General features: G+C 42.7%; 2 protein-coding genes across 9 annotated transcripts in view; one reads left to right on the top strand and one right to left on the bottom strand.

The window, feature by feature from the left end:
* Window positions 1–20795, bottom strand: part of EIF4ENIF1 (eukaryotic translation initiation factor 4E nuclear import factor 1) — a 30214-nt gene extending 9419 nt beyond the window's left edge. For 2 of the 4 annotated variants that reach the window (XM_088143792.1, XM_088143796.1), the window contains exons 1-9: window positions 20468–20794; window positions 18735–18840; window positions 16889–16962; window positions 11726–11853; window positions 11107–11402; window positions 10214–10415; window positions 9159–9334; window positions 2570–2705; window positions 2161–2340 (exon numbers count right to left, since the gene is read on the bottom strand). In XM_088143792.1, coding sequence (XP_087999918.1) covers window positions 2161–2340; window positions 2570–2705; window positions 9159–9334; window positions 10214–10415; window positions 11107–11402; window positions 11726–11853; window positions 16889–16962; window positions 18735–18833 — 1291 coding nt within the window. In that variant the 5' untranslated portion in view covers window positions 18834–18840; window positions 20468–20794. Of the gene's footprint in view, window positions 1–2160; window positions 2341–2569; window positions 2706–9158; window positions 9335–10213; window positions 10416–11106; window positions 11403–11725; window positions 11854–16888; window positions 16963–18734; window positions 18841–20280; window positions 20402–20467 lie in introns of those variants that run through there. The other 2 variants (XM_088143793.1, XM_088143795.1) reach the window with 2 other exon arrangements.
* Window positions 20235–20855, top strand: part of SFI1 (SFI1 centrin binding protein) — a 41377-nt gene continuing 40756 nt past the window's right edge. For all 5 annotated transcript variants that reach the window (XR_015796670.1, XM_088143788.1, XM_088143789.1 and 2 more), the window contains exon 1: window positions 20235–20446. Coding sequence is in view for 4 of the 5 variants with exons in the window: in XM_088143788.1 (XP_087999914.1) it covers window positions 20250–20446 (197 nt within the window). In the remaining variant the exon portion in view is untranslated. The remainder of the gene's footprint in view (window positions 20447–20855) is intronic.

Here is a 20855-nt window from a genome sequence, read left to right as displayed (position 1 = left end):
GAAGGGGGGAGGAGGATGGATAATGAAGAACTAGATGCTTAGTTTACAATGTAGATTTAGGGACTACAGAGAAAGCAGTGCCAACAGAATATTTTAAGCTGGTTCCACCTTTATTTGGGAGGACTATTAAAATAGCAGGAATTCCAAAGCCATGCTAGAAACTAACATTCAAGCTGCAGCTAAATCTGAAATAAAGCTTTCAGGCCATCTAAATAGCAAAGTAATCAAACAAGGGATGGGAACATGCAGATAGAGGAAGTTAATGGATTTTCAATTATCAGGATGCCAACAAATCTGAACCTTAAGTGAAAATAATAAAGCAGCAAGCAGGTTTGCAGAATTTAACGTACACACAAGGGGAACAAAAAACAACCAGCTATCCATGCCCACAGAATGTAAGCCTCACTGACACAAGCAGTACAACAGCACTTCTCAAGTGTATTGTACCCGAAGCAGTAAGAGACTTTGTGAAATCTGCCAGTGGAGCAACGTACTTTTTAAACAATAATTTCTTCCAGGAACTTTTGAATGGTAATTCAGTGACATATATATCTGAAGTAAAGAGAGAGATCATTGGGGCTTCTAATTTATCATTCCCTGGGAGGGATTATAGCAAAAACAGAACTCTCACTCACACTGACAACTGATGAAGCCTGCATCATATGTCTCTCATCTCCACTTCTAAGCAGAAGCTCACACTAGAAAGCAAACAGTCTGTTGTGCAGCTTGCAATCCTTTGGCCACATGTCTCAAAAATGCTAACTAGGGTGCAACGTCTACTAACTAGGGTTAGTACTTCCCACTCTGGTTTTGAAAGACAGGTCTTCCATTCACAAGGCTTTTTCTATTCTTTCATTATTTCACTTTGGTAAGATGTACAATCTCAACAGTCCTCAATTTTTGAGGAATAGCTATTTCCTCTCTTGCAGAAGCACCACTTGAATTATCCTCTGTTTAACAGTGGAGGACAGGTAGAATTGGAGCAGCTGTACAAGCTTACCATTCCAGGGTTTTGCTTGTCAGAAGGCTTACAGGACACAACTGGCCATGTTTGCTAGGGAGGATGGCCAGAGAAATAGCATCTCTTTGGTGGCATGGAAATGGCTGGCAAATCCCAGCCAGAGAATCCCTAAGAAAATACTCTTGCTCTAAGAGCAGCTTGTCTTGGCAAGACACTTCCAGGCAGGAGGAGATGAGGGAACCCTGAAGCAGAAGGCTCCCCTGGGCTGGATTTCCGCACGGAAATCTAAAGGAGCCCTGGGATGGACAAACCTGGCTGCTATGGCTGCAACTGAGATGCACCAGCATCCACGGAGGTAGAGACCTAGTCCCAATTCATCTCAATCCGTCTTTCCAACACATTCAGCAATATTTCAGCAGGAAGGCTGAAGTCTGCAAAAAAGGCTTGAGGTTTATTTGGGAAGATGTCCTTGTTGCAGGACCACACCCTCAGTTTTCCAGCATGCACATTAGCCAAGCTGTGAAACAAAAATATAACTTCTGCTCTCCAGGTAATTTGGATGCACAAAGCAAAATATGCAAACATTTTAAGGTGTTCAGCACTGGGAACGTGCCTGATCGGTTTCAAGGGGCCAACAAACTTTGTCCTGAAACCCAGCAGGGCTGCTTGGTTGCTCATATGCCACATGCAGGTCTTCCATGCCAGTTGCTCACAGGTAAAGGTGGACCTCAATAATCAGCAGGAACAGCATGATGGGATTCCAGCAGGAAGACTAAGTATCACTTCCTGTGCAATTCTTGTAAGCATGGCTTGCCATTTCATGCACTTGCCTATTTTCCCCTTTTCTGAATTTTCCTGTTTTATATCAGATCCAGAAAAGCCTCAGGTAGCTGCTGAAACTTTACTAAAGTCATTGAGGCAACAGATGCTGGAAGCAAGCTTGGCAAGAGCTGCTCAAGAGGCAAGCATCAGAGGGCTTAGTGGTTTCATCATCACTTCAGATGCCACTCAGGACCAGAGGGGGAACTTCACCCACACCGACAGGCATGGGCCAGGCAATCCCAAGTCAACAAATACCCAAGGGGATTCCTGAAGTGAACCTTAGCACTTCCTGCATGGAAAGAAAAACTTGGCCCTTAAACATGTTTTTGCCAGAGGTACCCGTAGGCAGAGGTGCAACAGCAGAATGGAAGACTTACTGCTCTCTCTAAGCTTCTCCTTGTTGGCTGAGAGACTTGAGAGGAGAGGCTTTAAGTCCACTTTAGCTTTCTGTAGCATCTCTAAGATGTCCACTTTGTTTTCAGAATGATCTTCCAAAGGAATAGGAGCAAAGTAGTTTCCAGAGTTCTGACCAGGGGACAGAATGCCTTGCTCTAGACCTGAAACAGTAAAAACCAGGACTGCCTTGTAAGTTTTGCTGCTAAGTAACACAACGGGAACCCAGCAAGATGTTCACAGGCTGCAACAGCAATTTTCTACACATTCCTTTCCATGGGCTAGATGTGACCGCTTTAGAATGAAGAAGCAACCACCAACATGGAGAAGCTCACAATCCTACAGCTCTCTAGAAGGCATGGAATGGCGGCTGAAAGGACAAGACACAGTTACCTGCCAATCTCTCCAACTCTTCATGGGGCGTAGATCTAAGACTACTTGAGCGGCTTCCAGATCGACTAGGATTAGAAAACCAGCGGCTGAACCTGCTGGCAGACACAGAGCCTTCCCCCAGCACATCTTCTATCATCTATAGCATGAGGGGAAAGGAATAATATTTCAGACAGTGACAGAACAAAAGTCTGAGAATTGTGTGTAAGAGGTAGCACTCATTGCAAGCTCTGCAAAAACCCTCTGCTGTAGCAGATGACTACTCCCTGAATTTCTGACTCTGAAATGTCATAAGCAATTCTTTCTCTTCCTTCCAAAAGCTATGTCTAAGCATCCATACAAGATGGATACTTGCCACATCTCCTTTCTAAAGGTATGTCCAGTTATGTGTTCGACTCCAAGGGCACTTGGTTCAACAGCTTGCATTATACGTTCCAGTTGCAGAAACAGGCCATTTTTTTTTAGAAGTCCATGAAGAAGACAGGATTTTCAGTCCCGCGTTTTATCACTATCTCAAACATACTATGCGCCAAAGCTACATTTCTTGAGGAAAAAAATGGGATTCACTACGCTTCTCATAACATCTCACTGAAGAGCTCTAGAGAATATAGGTGAGCCAAATGGTTAATAAGGTTAACTGTTCTCTACACCATTTCTGGATGCTTCATCAACTATCCAAAATGACCTGCTAAAATACAGCACAACCAACAGGCATTACTGAGTCCACATAGTACATCTAACCAAGGTTTCGATCACATTCCTCTAAAGCCATTTTCTTTTAACAGGAACACAGACATCACTGGTTGGCTTATCCTGCCAACCACTTACAGAGAGAAGCTGGTACCATGAAGACACAATCCTTACCTCTTAGCTACTTTGTTTTTCTACCCGGACAAGCAGCTGTTAGCCCAATGTGTAAACTTAATAATTATTATCTGAACTCTGGGTATATATTGTTTTAAATTCCCATTTTCTTTTAAGCCAAGTTGTTTAATTAAGGGAGAGGGAGAACAGAATTAACTGGGGAGGCTGCCATGCTGCTGCCATGCGCAGTTCTAATTTCCAGTGCCATCTCAATTTCAAAGAAGGCTTCTGGCTCCACAAAGATCCCCAAGGTATTGTCAGAAAATAAAAATGTGGGTGGCTATTTCTAAAAAATGTACCAACTCAGAAAAAAAGAACAAAAACCAGATAAGGCAATGTATCCTAGAGAGCTAGACTTGGTAGGAGGCAAAGAAGGTTGGAAGGCTGCAATACCAATTTGTATTACTGAGAAATGTATTTTGTTGTCCTTTCTGAGCGTAAATGTATGATTTGGCATTTGGAGCTCAGACTCCATTTCTGCCTTGCATTCAAGTCCTTGGCCAAGTTACTTGTCTTCTGTCCTCAACTGTCTTTTATTAAATAAGTATTGGAAGAGAAAACGGGGGTTGAAAAGAATTGTTTCATGTTTGGGAATTTGATCCCTCCCCTCTGCTCTGAGCTTAAATTCTTGGGCAAATTCCTCTCTTGTTTTGATCAGTTTGTTTTTTGGAAGATGGGGATTGTATGACTGGCCATGCCTGGGTTGGCAGCCACTTCATGAATAAGTGTGCCTCTGTGGCAGCCCTCTAAAGAGCACTCACGACTCTCTCAAATGTGGCCACAGATCTATAGCATTCCACATCTATAATCAACATCTACTTTGGCTGCTTTAAAACTGGGACCTTTCCAACCTTGTACAAATAGTTATAAAGTTAAAAGTGTTACCCTAACACGTAGGGACCAAGAAGAGGAGAGGAGTATAATTAAGAATTATTGAGCTGCAGAACTCAAAAGCGCTACCGTGCATTTAGGCCAGGACTGTATTGATCAATGCAGATATGGGATTGTTTTTAAAAAAGGAACACAGTTTTAACTTTGCTATTCTGATTCCTTACTTGGCAACAGCCAAGGTATCTGAAAGCTTTTGACTTGAAATTCTGCAAAACAAAGCCAGCGACAGCTCTATTCAGGACCATCAGGGAAATGGATTTCTCAGGGCTTCTGGTGGGGACAATGGTGGCTTAGTTATCTCTCCGTGAGAGGGGAGACGGCACTGCAGCTGGATCAGTGGCTGGCAACAAGCGCTAGCCACCCAACTTGCTTTGGATTAAGGAGGAAGCAAGGAAACAGACCCATATGTCTCCAGATGGCCGTTTCTTGAATGCTAATCACGGAGTCGGCGGCTTCAGCAAATGGTTTTCAAGTCGAGCGGCTGGGAGGCGGGGATCCATCTTTGTTTGAAGTTGCGGTGCAGCCTTTTAGGGACACTAGAACCGACCGAACCTCATTTCTAAACACTGTGGATCATAACTAGTTTTTAATTTAAGAGAGATCTTCCTTTGCAACAGATAAGTAATTCTCTTGGTGCTTATCCTTATTTTAGGGACTATATTTTTAAAAGAAGAAATAGAGCTTTAATTTGAATTTGATTAATTCGCAAAAAAGGGAAAATTGGAATTTAAGAGAGACTTAAAAGTTACTTATTATGAAAAGGAAAGATTTATTTGTTAGAAGTTTATTTTTCTACAAAACTCCATTTGCAGTAACAAGGTTTGCCTTTTCCATGGGAAAGTTTCTTGTTTTGCTAGATTGTGCCTGTTAATTGGCTGAGTTCTTAAAACAGAAGATATAATTTGATCCTCATGTGTTTCCTCTGATGCGTGCCTGCAATTTCAGCATGAAAGGCACCAGAGGCCATGAACTGTCTGTTTACTTTCACTTATACAATTCCTATGGTTGTTTGCTTTGGAGGAAAAATAAGAAATGGCTAGAAGAGGTCCCTTGGAGCAGCTGTTAGAAGATAAAGCCACTCCTTTAAGTTTACTTCAATCAATGGTTGGTGAATTAGGAGCTAAATTTAAGTCCCTTGAAAAAAGAATAGAGCAAAGATTTGATAAGTGGTTAATTTTGAAACAGAGGTGGAGATTGACTTGAAAGTGGATTTGGAGTTCAAAAAAATGCAGGACCATGAAGGTGGTATAAACAAAGATGCTATGGATTTGAAAATGGATTTAAAAACGCCAAAGGATAAGAATGAGGAAAAGGATGCCAGAATGGATTTACAAGTGAAATCAACTGATGTTATGGGTAAAGAGGACATACAAATAATGGAAAAGAAGAGTGACTTGGAACGACTTTTTATCTTGGATTTGCAAAAGGATTGTGCTGAAGCGGTGAGGCTGTTCCTGGGAAGAGACAAAGAGAAACTTACTGGGGCTGTTTTTGGGACAAGATAAGGAGAGAATGATGGAGAATCAACCAGTGGGACATTATTTGAAAAGATTAAAGTTTAAGCTTTTTAAAAGTAAACAAAAGGTTTACAAAATGAATATATTCAATTATGGTTAATGTATTTGCTGAGGTTTTTTGGTAGTTATTAATGGGAATTTTTTTTGACCAGGACTGAATGACGAGGTGTTGAGGATCTGTGTATAAGGATTAAGGTAAAGAATTTTTGTTTTTATACATGATAATAGCAGCAGTGTTTTTATATGTATAAGGACAGAAAGATATAACACCACAGAGTTGGTTGAGATGGCAAAATTGATGGTATTGATTCAAGAAAAGATATTGTATAATTTTAATGCAAATTGGAACCTTTTTTGGGGGGACTTTTTGCAGGAAGCAGAAAAAAATGAAACCATGTTGTATGGATTTGATGTTTAGAAATAATGGGCGTTAAGTTGTAAACTTAGAGCAGAAGTTTGATGTATATTGTTACTTATATCTGTTGCAAGGAGGGTCGGAAGTCAATTTTTTTTCTTTTGTTGTTTCTTTTTTCCCTTCTTTTCTGCACTTTTGATCTTTGCCAATTTTCTTTTTCTTATCTTTTATCTTAATATTAGTTTTAGTTTTTACTGTTTCTTATTAAAAATTTAATAAAGTGATTGTAAAAAAAGGAAATGGATTTCTCCGTCTGAGCTAGGAGGAAGGATCGTCTGCCCCGACAGCCCTGGGACCGGTCAACAGAGAACAGGAGCCCGAAGCCGGCTTTTCTGAATGCGTTAACTCTTTAAAGGCAAGACAGAGTAATCCAGACAGAAATGTTATTTAAAATGGACACTGACGGCCAACCGTTTCCTGTTAGGTAGAATCCATTCTGTGTAAAGGTAGAGACTCCTAATGGTAATTTCCTGGAAACTAATTCAGCCATATTACCCCCCCACCGCTTTTTTTTTTTTTTTAATTCAAACTGCACTGATTAATCAACAAGGAACATCTGGATCACACAAAGTTAACCATTTGAATCATGTATCAGACTGGGGTGATATATAAGTCATGGTCTTAATCACAGTTCTTTAAACAGGATCACACCATACCATAGTTTATAAACCACAATGACTGAGTTCTCATAAAACGAAAACTAAATCACATTATGGTTTAGTGCAAACATGAACACAGCACATGAAAGGATCTAAATCTCTTTCACCAAAAAATAATCTAAGAAGTTTCTTTTTTATTTCAGCCACACCAATTTTGAATCCAGATTCACAGTTCGGGTTCCAGAAAGCTGGCTCTCAACTCGGTTCCCACAACACCTTTTCACAGGTCAGCTCCATATAGATTTGCAATTAAGGAAATGTATCAGTTAAACTGCTTTGTAACTTCTCAATTGCTTCATTGGGACATACTTTTGATTTGTTGCAAGATTTAATTGAGGCTGGTAAGGTCAACCCTCTCCTCGTTTAGCAACTGCAATCTGTTCCTTAAATTGGAAGCAAAATGGTTGCTAAGCGAATGAGGGAGAGGGAGGGAGAGACTGCAAAGATCACTGGTTGCTGAGATCTCATTCAGATAAAGTTCTCTGGTACAGTGTCCTGTGCCTGACCTTTCCCCCCTTTTTTGCCCCTTGCAGGGGACAGAGATTGCTTAAACAAGCTCTCTCTTCCTGAGCTGCCTGCCCTTCCCTAAAAAGTGCAGACCACAAGTTAACAATCTCAGCTCTGTAACCTTAGTTTATTAGAATCCTCCCCACTGCTGCCTGAAACTGACCAGACCTTAAATCAGTTTCACAGTGAAGGCTTTTATTGGCAGGCACACAAAATTTGGTCATAAATGTGCGCATTAGTTGGAAAATCAATTTTTTATTATTACCATTGTATTTGTGAATGGTCGTTAAACAAGGTAGCCACTAAATAAGGAGTGGCTGTAGAACAAACTATGTTTCTTAAAGACACTGGTGGCCAGGGCCCTGTGCTTGGCTTGAAAACAGGGAGAAGTAGCCTCTGGGGCCAGGAAGCAATCTCACTAGGTTGCCTTCTGATAATTGGCTTTTTGTAAACAGTCTACCCACCATGCCAATATTTGCGGAAGAATCTGTGTCTCAACCTTCCTAATCCCCCCACCCCACAACCAGTCCAAAGAGGGGACTGCTGTTCTGGTGGGAGAAGTCAGATCATCATATTGGAGGAAAGGATTTATACAAACCACCACAAAGGAATTTACTATCTAAGGCGTAATTTTGGCCCCGTAAGAACTAATGATAATCCATCCTATAGCTTTAATAACACTATCCACGCTTGCACTTTCTGGGTAAAAGCTGAGATTTGCATTACGTTCAGCACTAGTGAGAAAAAGTGCCCACAGGTACAATGTCTCACAGCAGTTCCCATCTTCTGTCAGGCAAGCTTCTCTTCCATGTCTCCCCAATTGCAAGCAGGAAACGGTAGTCAAATATCTACGACGTATTGGTTAAAAAGATACTGCACGCTCAGTGCAAATGTAAGATTTCTCTACCTGAGACCGTGGAAGTTTCCTTTGAGTTTTACCAAGTAGGATCTGCAATAAAGGGTTGAAGGTGTATTTGTTCAGGGTCTCAGCCAGGCAAGGCTTCCAAGGGGGCCTTTCATTCCACTCCTCCCTCCCACCTTCTGCTTTGCTTCCCAATTATCAACCTGCACTGTGATGACTGAGCAAGCCAAGGCCTCACCAGGCTGATTTTAGGTTGGCCCCCCCGAAGACTGTTTTCTCCTGCAAACCTCAGCATGCACATTCCCTCTTGTTTCTAGGAGGCCCTATTTTGGATATAATTATATAACCAAAACCAATTATATGACCAATATATTTGGTTATATCTGCTATTCTGTGGAGTCACTTCCTTACATAGCCTCTCAAAGGAACAACTCACAATAGTTTGTGGAATTTCAACAGTTAAGAACAGAAGTAAAGTTTAGTAAAACTCTTCTCTAGAACTAGATTGGAAGTTTATAGAAAAATCAATCAGAACTACGAACTGGTAACCTGTTATTGAAAAGATTTAACACCCACTTTTCTTTAAATAGGATCTACAGTGTTTATCCCCTTGCAGAGTGTCTGTGCAACCGTCACCAAAACAAGGAGGCCAAGAAATGAAGTGAACTGCCCAAATATCCAGAGAGGACATGCAAGTGATCCACATAAAGCCAAAACAGGGTGTTCTAGAGCTTTTTAACTCTCAGTTCCATTGACCAACCTTACCCAAATCTTCCATGCAGCAATAGGAACAAGCTAAGTTAGTTTCATTTGCCAGAGACTGAGTATCTTGCTTTAAGGTGCTCCCTAGTGAAGGAGATGCTGTTTTAGTACTCACTGAAGCCAAACCTGGAACGCTCTTATCCAGGTTGAAGAATTCGTTGAAATCAAACTCTCCTGGCGCTGGCTCCGGTAGTACCATTTCCCTTGGGACTTCCTGGTCAGCTGCTGTCTCCTGGCCAAGAGCTGTCTGCAATTCCTCCTCCTCTGTTACACCACCATTGCATTCTATTCCTTGGAACAGTAAATCCAAAATCAGTCCAGCCATAATGATCTTCAGGATTATCTCAAACTGAATATTTGATACTAAATTGCTCAGTTGCTCACTGTGACAGCTGAATTTCAATTCATAAAAAGTTTCTCTCAATTACATATAATTGTTTCAAGATGAATCTTAGAGCCCCTCCACTGAACGTTCAGGAGTAATACCAGAAAGGTACCAGTTAAAGGCATTATCCTAATTTTGGTTGTCTCAAATATTTTTGACTGAGTGCTTCAAAAACTATTTTGGAGGAAGTCTTGAGACTAGCACATTCAGCCACTGGTTCCTAAGCACGCTGTCTCTAGAAAGAGCCAGCTGTGGAGAACAGTAAAAACACTACGTAAGCAAAGACCTTGTTTGGGAAACTTCACATATGGCTATTTTTTCCCCAGTATCAAATTAACAACTGGTGATATTTTCCTTCTGGAAGCAGGCAAAGGGATCTTTTGTCTTAATTTAGTTTCTGATGAAGATCGACACAGTCACTGTCAATTGTGAATTCATCCGAGTGTGTCATGCTTACTGTAAGGCTTACTGTCTTGCTACCACTCTGGTGACATAAAGGACCCAAGGACACTGACTCATTAAACCCTTTGGTCTGCCCTTTGCATTAAATCTTCTTTTCTCTGGACCTCATTCTAGAGGACAAAGAAGACCCACATGGTAGGTAGAAGTAGAAGGCTGATTTTGGAGCAGAAGCATTTCAGTCCAATCCAACTTTTTGTGACCTTACAAAACAACACTTTGGAAATAAAATTACAGAAGATAAACCAACATAAATGATGGCTTGTTTTGTCTTATATGGAGCTTTTCTTCACCTAATCCAGACTGTAGTTTTCAGCATCAAGTACCTTCTTTTAAAGAGGTTGTGCGGCGCCTTGTTCGTTTCCGTCCTTTATGTTCTTCTTCTAGGATTTTATCATCAAATCCGGTAAGTTCAATGGTTTCTGACTGACTTGTGGGACCAGCCGAGAACCACTCTGGCTCTTCCTCTGTGTAGGAGTCATTCCTTCGGCGTTCCCCAAAGACACGCTTGCTGTCCCCATATTCCCTCTGAAGTTTGAGGGCAGAGAAAAGGAAACTGAGTCACAAGAAGTATCAGGTTCCCACCATTACTGCATTCTTATCCAATCTTTGGCTTGATACTAAGCAAGGAAGAAATTAACAAAAAAATTGGGAGGTGGGAATACACCCCTGAAGAGGTAAAGACTATAACTAAATAGTTTTCCTTTTTGATATTTTGAACATATTTCCCTTTAATAACAACAGACATGATCTAACAACTGAACTGATAAAGCTGGGACCCTACGACTGCTGTGTTGAACCTTGGTAATGGTACATCTAGTCCTGGTCTCTGCCATCAAAGCTCCCACCGATTGCCCCCATGATGCTCACAAGGACAGAAAAGTGCCATGTTTTAAAGGAAGAAGCAAACTACTCCTATGCTTAGTCCAGCTCACCAATTCTTAAGCCAGTTTGGGTCAATATCATCTGTCTCCAACTAGAAATCAGAAATTGTAGCATAATGCTAGTTTCAACAATTTGATGCACCCCAAAGCTTGTTCCTGAAAAAACTCTCTAGCATTATCTTATCAATCAGAAGTCCAGGCTGCAAATATTTCCAGCATTGGAATACACACAAGGTATTTGCAGTCTGCAATCCCTGCATCAAAAACAAATCTAACCTAAAAAGTAAACACTCAAGTCCAAACCACATTCCTACTTCATCTGCTTTTTTACTAACCCTGAAACGCTTGTCTTTGTATTCCCTGTCACGGTCTCTCTCTCTCACATCTCTTGAATCCCGTGAGTCCTTTTCACCACTTCGGTGGTCTTTATCAAAGTTTCGTGCAGAAATTATTCTTCCACTACCAATTCTACGTCCACCAATGAAACGGACACAGTCATTTTCTTTCTCCAGTGGACTCCCGGCTCGACGGGCACCAACAGCCGCAGTAACATGACAGCCCCCTCCAAAACTTCGCCTCTGGGGACTCAGCACTATATCCAAGTCGTCTTCTTTTACCCGTTCCCTGGGATCTATATGTTTGAAGAGATTTTAGCCACATGATGAGACAGTGTTAATGAATTCAAGAAAAAACAGGAATAGTTCCTACTTGTTAAACAATTCATTTATATGCAAATAACAATTTCGCATTTCTATTTGTAAAACAGTGTATCTCCATTTTAAATATCCAAAATGATCACCACCTACAACATCAAAAATAAGATCTGCATTAGTTTAATACTAATCCATTCTATTAAGCAAGCACAGAATCCAACTCCCTAAATTAGCACTTCATGACACTGACATTGTTATATGTTAGATTTGTAATTCAATTTGTAGCAAGCATAATACTCACCCACTATTCTCCGCATGAGGGAAGGCCGTTCTGAATCTAATTCCTTCTTTAGACCTTCCACTGGCGAAGTCCTTCCAGAATTTGGGTACAGTGATGCATGCCATTTTTCAGGGTCCCATACCCCATCACTGCAATATTGCAAAACCAAAATCTCATTACTTTTGATATCACCTTGCATCTGGTAATCAGTGACGGGCAGAAGTTAAGCCGTGACCTGTTGCTGAAGTCTCTTCGTCAAAGCTGTATAATCAATACCATTCGGTGTCTAAGAAGCTACTCTTTCCAACCAAAAGCCAAATGCAGGGATAATATGAATCTGTCCAAATCTATCCAATGAATGCTTGCAGGTACAAGGATGTCAAACACTGATTTTACAACAGAACATTCAAAATGACTGAAAAAGAATCCCTCTTCTTGAAAACAGGAAGACTTAATTGATTAAGTGGGGAAGAAGCAAGTCCACTGGGAGAAATGCTGGAACTCTTAATTTTAAGGGAAACTAAACCGAATGTACTGCAGTTGAATACTTATATTGGATTTCAAGAAAGTGAACTAATAATCTCAGAGCAACGATAACCAAGATTCAATAGCAGGAGAACTTAATTAGAAAAGGAAATTGATTCAAAAAAGAGATACTGAAAGCATGTCATAAATAAATAAATGGACAGACACAGGAAGTGGAAAGATGGAATCAGTCACCAAGGAAGAGTACATACAGGATAAACTGAGACTGGTGAAGAGTGCCAAGAACAAACATGTTTGAAATAAAAATAAAAAACAGTGTACCGGTATTCAGCAAAGATCCTAACAAGTAACAAAAAAGAATTAGAGCTACTGAATCCTTATTTAGGCTTTTCTTCTCCAACTTTAATTAATTAATTAAAATTTACATGGCCACCCTTCTCAACCTCATGACTCCGGATGGCAAACAGCAGTTAAAAACTTAACATAACAATAATATCACAATAAATACAAATTGGAAGCCAAGGTAAAACCATCCCAACCATCAATACAATCATCCTACAGGGTCTGTCCCATATTCTAACCACCATGCCTGGTGGCGTAACCAGGTCTTCAAAGCCATCAAAAAGGCCACAGGCTTGGATCTATCTAATCTCCGGGGGGGATGATGTTCCAAAGAATGGATACCACAACAGCAATGGCTCTCTTCCTGGGTTCCGCCAGGTGGTGCTCTTTAATAGATGGGACCCATAATATGCCTATCCTGCTGGATCTGATGGGATGGGTAGACACAATCTGGGAGAAGCTGTCCCTCAAATAACTCAATAGGAATTTCATCAAGAAATGTGAAGAACTGAAAGAAGAGGCAGGACTGAAATCTCAGAATCACAGAAATAAGAAATGTCCAATTACTCTGAGTTTAAATTTCCAGGGATAGATGAACTGCATCTTAGTATGCTGAAGGAACTTGTTAATGGTCTAGTTGATCTACACATACACATTTTCTTTGAAAAACCTGAAGAACAGGTAAAGGGATATCAGAAGATGGCAAGCATGTATATTTTCAAAAAGGTTGGGGGGGGGGAGGGAAGGATCCAGGAAACTATAGTCAGCCACTCAGACAGGAAAATGTGGGAAGATTCTAGATCTAGTCATACACAGTCATTCTGCAAGCATCTTGAAAACAAATTAATTACCAGTAGTCAGCATGGATTTGTCAAGAAGAGGCTTGTCAATAACTTTCTAATTTTTCAAGTGGGCAACTTTCTGAATAGATACTGGGAGTGCCATATACACAATCTGTGTATGTAATGCACCTTGACATCAGCAAAACATTAGACAATGAACCCATGGCATTCTCATTAAAAAGATATTTAAGTGTGAGCTAAGGCTTCATAACCACACTAAGAGAATGCTTACTAACCTAACTGAAGAAAAGTACTGAATGGGTGTGATCAAAAGGTGTGATCCTGAGTTGTGAACTCTTCAACTTGTTGAAACATGTTTACATTTAACATTCAATAACATAAATCAAAATTCTTTCATAGTTTCCATAAATTACAAGACTTGCCAAAATTAGAGCTATTAATAGGAATAAATTGGCAAATCTTGTAATTTACGGAGACTATGAATGAATTTTGATTAATATATTTGGATCTGGAAAGATGTTAATAAGAATATCTTTCCAGATATGAATTTAATATGCAGAAGTTATCAATAGCCTTTTCAATAAGAGCAATTGACCATACTTTATTATTAAATTTTTCAACAGTTAAAGATTTGACCTTGGATTATAGCTCCTGTCTTATTTGGAAGCAATAAGCCAGGAATCCCAGTTAGAAAAAAATACGAATCAAACCTTGCTAAAGAATAGCTCTAGCTGCCATTAATGGGAAGAGTATAAGACTCATAAACAATAGATAGGTTTATTATTATATAGTCACTAGGCCAGTGTTTCATAACATCTAAGATGCTCAGTGCTATTGACCAAAGGAAACATTCCACCCTCCTTGATTAAGTCCTAGCCTTGGACTGGGAAGAGTGTAGCATTTCATCCCTAAGTTTCACTATACCTCTGAAGTGCCTCAGATGCTTTGGAAACACCAAAGGAGAAACACAAGCCCTAGCCCTCATCAGAAGCTTGACATTAATGAGAATACATTTTCTATACAGTATTTCTTAAAAGCCTTGGCACCCTGCTTATTTCTAGGAACTAGAATTTGGGGTTGCAACCTCACATACCAAGTTTAATTACAGCAGAGTCTCGCTTATCTGACATAAATGGGCCGGCAGAACATCAGATAAGCAAAAATGTCAGATAACACACAGTAATGATTGAATGCGGTAAAAAAAAAAAAAAAACCCGATCTGCTGCGCCTGTTGCAATCGATTTTTGCGTTGTGGCGCCGCACCACCAGGAGCAACAAGAAAGAGTACACTCACGCTCGCAAACAAGCGGCACACTTTTCTCGTCGCCAATTTATGCGTGTTGTGTTTTTTTTAGGGGCGTCGGATAAGACGGAATGTCGGATAAGCGAAGGTCGGTTAAACGAAACTCTACTGTAGTAATAAAAGATCAGGAAGAAGATTTTGACCCTTGAAATCCAGCATTCAAAATTTTGGATTACTTCCAAAACCAAACTTAGTTGGGCTTGATAATAGAACATCAAACTTGTTGATTAAGATAGTTTTCTGTTGTTTTACAAAAATTAGTATTTTAAAATTTGACCGGCTCTTTTGTACAAACCCTATGGCCTGGGGGAAAAGGCAGGTTTTTAAAGACTGTTTAAACAAGGCCAGGTTAGGGGCTATCTGGATTTCTGGGAGGATGCTGTTCCAAAGGCAAGCACTGTGACAGAAAAGACCCATTTCCTGGGTCCTATCAGGTGACCCTGTTTAATCAATGGAACCTGGAGCATGCCAACTCTGCCCGATTGTACAGGCCAGATAGAAACTACCAGAAACAGAGAGTCACTCAGATAGCTATGCTATGAAGGGCTCTATAGGTGGTAACTAGGACCCTGAATTGCACCTGGAAGCTAACTGGCAACCAGTGCAGTTCATGAAGCAAGGGGTTACATGGACCTACTGTGGCAATTCCCGTTCCTGCCTATACCACTGCATTCTGAACCACTTGCAGCTGCCAAGTGGTCATTAACGGCAGCGCCATGTAGAGTGCATAGCAATAATCCATGGTAACGGACTATTCCCTGTTGATCATGGGAGGAATTGACAAAGTATGCCTCTGAAGGAACTGCTTCATGCAGAATGTTAGGTGGTATCCCATAGACTGAAAGGAATGCTCCTGATGCTAAAGTACCTAATGGCAAGAATCCTAAAAGATGCAGCCTTCCCTTGACAGTACGGACAGAGGAGCTTAGCACAGATCCTTCAAGTGACTTCAAAAAATGATGACTTGGATGGCAAATACAAAATAATGGAAGGAACCATCAATCTGAACAACAAAACTGCATTTTAGAAGCCATGTATTCTTTCCATCAGAATTGGGCAGAAAAAAATGACACATTTGTGTTTGCTTTTAGTGAAATTGTTCTAATAGAAAAAGTGAGTAAAAGGAACATAGCAACCAGTTGCTAATGCTGGAGGAAGCCCTGGTTCTCTGCTATGGCATACCTGACTCTCTACCAAAACCTCATTTTCCTGAAGGTGGGCTAAGGATAGGCTGCCCACATTTGCGGTTTACTGTACAAAAAAGCTCAAAGGAAGACTGCAGTGCCCCTGCAATATACCTGTCAAAACCTGAGTTAATATGCAGGTTCTGCAAATGCATGGCTGAAACAGAGAGAAGAATGGCTGGCACTCAGCTACAAGGAAGTTTAACTGAAGATAAGGATGAGCTTCTCCATTAGGCAAGAATACTCACTGTCCCACTGATCACATTGGCTAAAATGTGATGCAAAGCCAGAGGGTGTTGGACAACTGTCAGCACCAAGAAGCGCTCTATGAATTAGGCGTATTTCAGCAACTCTGCTCCAAGCTCACACTCTCCCACAAATCCAGGAAGGCCTCTATCTGGTGAAGCGCTCTCTGAAAAAGCATGGAACTACCAGTATCACCACCTTCTTGTACAGTTAGGCTGAAATGGGTCAATGAAAAAGTTCACTATGACTTCAAACAGAAAGTGTACTGAGAGACAGTCACCGTGCCATGAAAATGGCTAAGATAAGCACAGTCACTGTGGGTTCAAGCGGTAGTTGCAAGGTATTTATTTATTCATTTTCCAAATGTATATATGCAGCCCATCTCACTATACAAGTGAAACAATGCCGATTGGTCACCCACACACAAAACAAACCAACCACATGATCTCATCAGTTTTGCAGGCTGCTAATGGGGAGGGAGCGCATGGGAGTTCTACCTTGGATAACTTGTTCGTGCAGCCGGTTAGGCAGGAAGGCTCCTTGCTAAGCCACATGCTATCCTTCCTCACCTCATCTGTTCATGTGATGCGTTTTGGCACCTTAATCCATCTGTTTAAATTGTGCAGCTAAGAATTTTAGGTCACTTTATTAACTAGGATCAATCCTAGTAAATTACTTGACACTCAGTTGGTTTCCTCTTGGGAGGCATAAAAATGTAATAACACAAAGTGTAGTATGCAATGCATATGATTAATTCCTAGTTAGTAAACTGGCATACCAACATCCAAACTGGCCCATATTGTTGGCTTAACAGAAGTACCTGTCATATTTTTCAGAAAGACATGACGGCCTTTGTTTAGACTGAGGATGTTCTTTAATGTCCAGGAGTTCTTCCTGTAAAAGAACAAAACAATATCCAATTCACTATATTGTGATATTCAATGTAAATATGATATTGTATAAAAGTGTTCTTAAAGAATATTGTTAAAGTTAGAATGTTTCAGAAGTAGAAATTCATTGAGCTATTCTGTTGGAAACTAAAGGATTTAGAAAATGACAAAAATATCTTGCTCATTGGCCCAATCTTGTACAGTCCTCTACGAAAAGTTTTGTGTGCTTTCTTAAAATTATGTTAGGATATGGAGAAAAAAGCTATAGTGGTTAGTGGTCAACTATAGATTTATGAAATGTATTTTTATTTAAATGTTTCTATATTATTTCCTATTGCCTTACTTAACAAGCCACATTATGATCTTACACAGCTGAAACAAGTACTCTGACTGAAGACCCTTTTAATTTTTTAACACATTTTCACTATAATATACTGAACCTCAATACAAATACTACTGACGTCAATGGGACTTAATCCCTTGGATTTATGACTGGGATAACATAAAAGAATTCACAGGAATGCAACAGGTATATTCACAGCATGTATTCAGAGCCATCAGCTCCTGAAATTCACAGATGATTTCATGGATCATCAATAGTCTGAAGCATTGTCTCCCAACTTCAGCAACTTTAAGATACAGTGTTCTACTTACGAACTTAATCCGTTCCGTGACTCTGATCGCAAGTCGAGTTGGTCGCAAGTCAAAGTAAATTTTCCCATAAGGTTCAATGTAATTACCATTAATCCATTCCGGCGTCCGCAGACCACGCATCAGGGGCAGAAAAACGGCCGCTGACCACGCGTCGGGGCGGAAAAAATGGTCGCGGACCACGCGTCGGGGCAGAAAAACGGCCGCGGACCACGTGGAACGGGCGGGAAAACGGCCGCGGACCACGTGGCACGGGCGGAAAAATGGCCGCGGACCACGTGGCACGGGCGGAAAAATGGCCGCGGACCACGTGGCATGGGCGGAAAAATGGCTCGTAAGTCAAGGCGAATTCGTAAGTAGAGGTAAATTTTTGGGGCCGGAGCTGATCGTATCTTGAAAATTTCGTAAGTAGGGGGGTTCGTAAGTAGAGGTACCACTGTATGTAGACTTCAACTTCCAGAAGTCCATACACCTTAAAGTTTCAGAGGTTGGGAAACACTGGTCTAAAAGCATACCTCTGCATAGCTCTCAACAGGTATCCAGGTTAGTGACACTTATTTGTCTTTAGTGTAAATCTCACTTTTAGAGATTAGCCAGCATTGCACATAGTTTTATGTCTGTCACATAATTCTGTATTAGTGTATAATTGTTCAGATTGAAATACATAGACATTTACTCTAAAAATAACACACAGAAATTAGTAGAATAAAAATAGTATAATTTAAATTGATAACCATTGTTCAGAAAAGTTGGTTTCATTCACTGTTCAGAACATTTAGTAGAATAAACCCACAGCAGTAACAATTACAAGAATATTTTACAACTATAAGCCAGCTTAATATTCAAATTTTTACATCATACATTACTGTGATGACCAACTGAAATTTACAGAGCCTGAGATGCTTGTTGTTTAACATGGGTGTCAGTTTAAATGTGCATTTCACTAATGCCTTATCAAAGGAAAAGGATTTGAAAATCAAGTCCAAAACCAGAAAAGTAGCTACCAAATTTAATTCTATACTTGCAGAAATAGGGGCATGTTCTAAAGATGGGGGGAGGGAGACTTTGATGTCTATTTAATAACATTTTAAATTCAATATTTAAACAAGAAGTCTAGCCGCTTACTTTTGTGTAGCGATGAGGGAACTTCATTGTACTGATTATGTTCACGCTAAGCAATGTGTCTCCATTCACAGCTTCTGCCAATACACCTCGTTTATCCATAGTTGAACTGCGCAGGCAATAAAGGACAGAAACAAAATCTGACATCACATCTTACACCTTGTCTGAAAAAACTGTGCAACAAAGTTTCACTTCAAGTATCACAGAATGTGCAAGCTGAAAGGCCATTTGGTCTGATCCACTGCGCAGGGCAGGAATCCTCCACAGGTGGCCCCAACTTTCCAGCAAGAGCACCCGCAGATTGCTTCACCGCTTAACAGCTCTTATTGTCAGAAAATTCCTCCAAACAGACAACCTGAATCTTTTTAATTTCAGCCTACTGCTCTTTGTCCTACTCTGAGCTAAACAGAAAAGAAGTCCACCCACATGAGCCTTTTAGACATTTGTGAATCTTCCGCCAGTCTCTTCTTCTGCAGCCTCAAGATGCCCAGCCCCTTTCGCTGTTCTTCATACGGCTTGGTTCAGAGGAGCGCAACCAGAACGAAACCCAGGTCAGCTTCTCCAAATCCCTCTTAAAGCACAGTGCTTCACACTAGACGCTGTACTCCAAATCAAACCAACACAGCGGCGTGATGGCCTCCCAGGACCTGCTAAGGCCATTCAAATGGCTGTGGCATCAGGTGGTTCCAATAACATTCCTAATCCAGTTGCCAAGCCAGGCTGCTCCAGACCTAAATCTACACATTTGATTTTCTGGGGGCCCAGATGCAGGACCTTAAATTGAACACCACCCTGCTAGATTTGGCCCAATGGCCTGTTCTCCCTTTGATCCGCGATTGTGCCTGGCAGGTGTAAGTTAGAGTCACCTGCAAACTAGATGCCTAGCAAGGCTGAGGGGTGGGCATCAGGTTGCAAAGAACGCCTTAAACTCTTGCTGGAACAAAGCGCGGAGGGTTTCAAACGGCTTGCGCTGGCTAATCACATCGGGCAAGAGGCTGTCTGGGTCTCAGCACCCCCAGATACTCGGGTGCTTCTTCCAGGGACCGGGAGGGCAGAGGAGAAGAGCGCTGCCCAGCGAGCGCCCAACATCCCACAGGGGGCTTCCACAGGGCTGGCCGCCCGCCCGCCCCGGCTCTCGGCCCGGGACCAGCCCCGCCACCCAGCAGCCATTTTGAGCAGGCAAGGCACCGGGGCGGCCTCAGGAGCGCCAACAGGCGCAGCGGAACTTCAACGGGAACCCCCGGCCAGCAGGAGGCCGGCGGAGGCACCGCGGAAAGGGCACCCCGTCTGCGGGCGGCGGCAGTGGCCCTCGGCTCGGGGCCCCAATGAAGCCGCTCTTCGCGGGGGGCCGCGCAGCAGCAGCGGCAGCGGCGGCGGCGGCGCCGGCAAGCAGGTGGCCCCGCCGGAGGCGCCCGGGTGACAGGCCCGGCAGCGGGAGGGCTTGGCGCCGAGGGGAGTCGTCTTCCTCCCGCGACCGGATCGCGCAGGCTCCGCGGGGGGCGGAAAGCCGCCTCGGCGATGTCCAAGTCGCGGCGGTGGGCCGGCCTACCTGGCAGGGGCGTTGTGAAGTTACCGCCGCGCGCCCGAGAACCGCGCGGGGGCCGAGGCGAGGGCACGGCCCGCCCGGCCGGAGGGGACTTCCGGCGCGGGCGAGAGGGGGACGGAGGGAGGCGAGGCCTAGGCCGTCCCCGGAAGACGGAGCGCCGCACCGACAGGTGACTCAGCGGAACCCTCACCTGGGCCCAGCTGCGGACCGCCCGCCGCTGCCGCCGGGCTGGCTTCACGCGTTCCGCGGAGGCCGGCCCCGCTCTCCGGCCTTCCCGTCCCTCAGGCCCAGGAACCGCGGGAGCGGCCGTCGCTGCTGCCCCTTCTGCCGCCGCCGCCGCGCTCTCCTCGTCAGCCGTCGTCCGCCCCTGCCGGCCGGCGCTCGGCTCGGCTCGGCTCCGCCCGCCCTTCCGTCCGTCCGTCCGTGTGCGGGTCCTGTTCCGCGTCTCCTCAGCCGCCGTAACCGGGGCCTCCGTTACCCACCCCTCCCCCTTTAATAGCTACGGCGCATGCGCCAGGCACGCGCCCCTTCCTCTCTCCTCCGCCTCCTGTCGCGCGCGCGCACCCGGCGCCCTTCTT

The sequence above is a fragment of the Python bivittatus genome, unplaced genomic scaffold (assembly GCF_059951505.1).
Source record: "Python bivittatus isolate LINGU-HERP-01145 unplaced genomic scaffold, Pbiv_v1 ctg000390_np1212, whole genome shotgun sequence".
NCBI classification, from domain to species: Eukaryota; Metazoa; Chordata; class Lepidosauria; order Squamata; family Pythonidae; genus Python; species Python bivittatus.
Note: the sequence above shows the minus strand (reverse complement) of the source record. Positions and strands in the feature narration are given on the sequence as shown.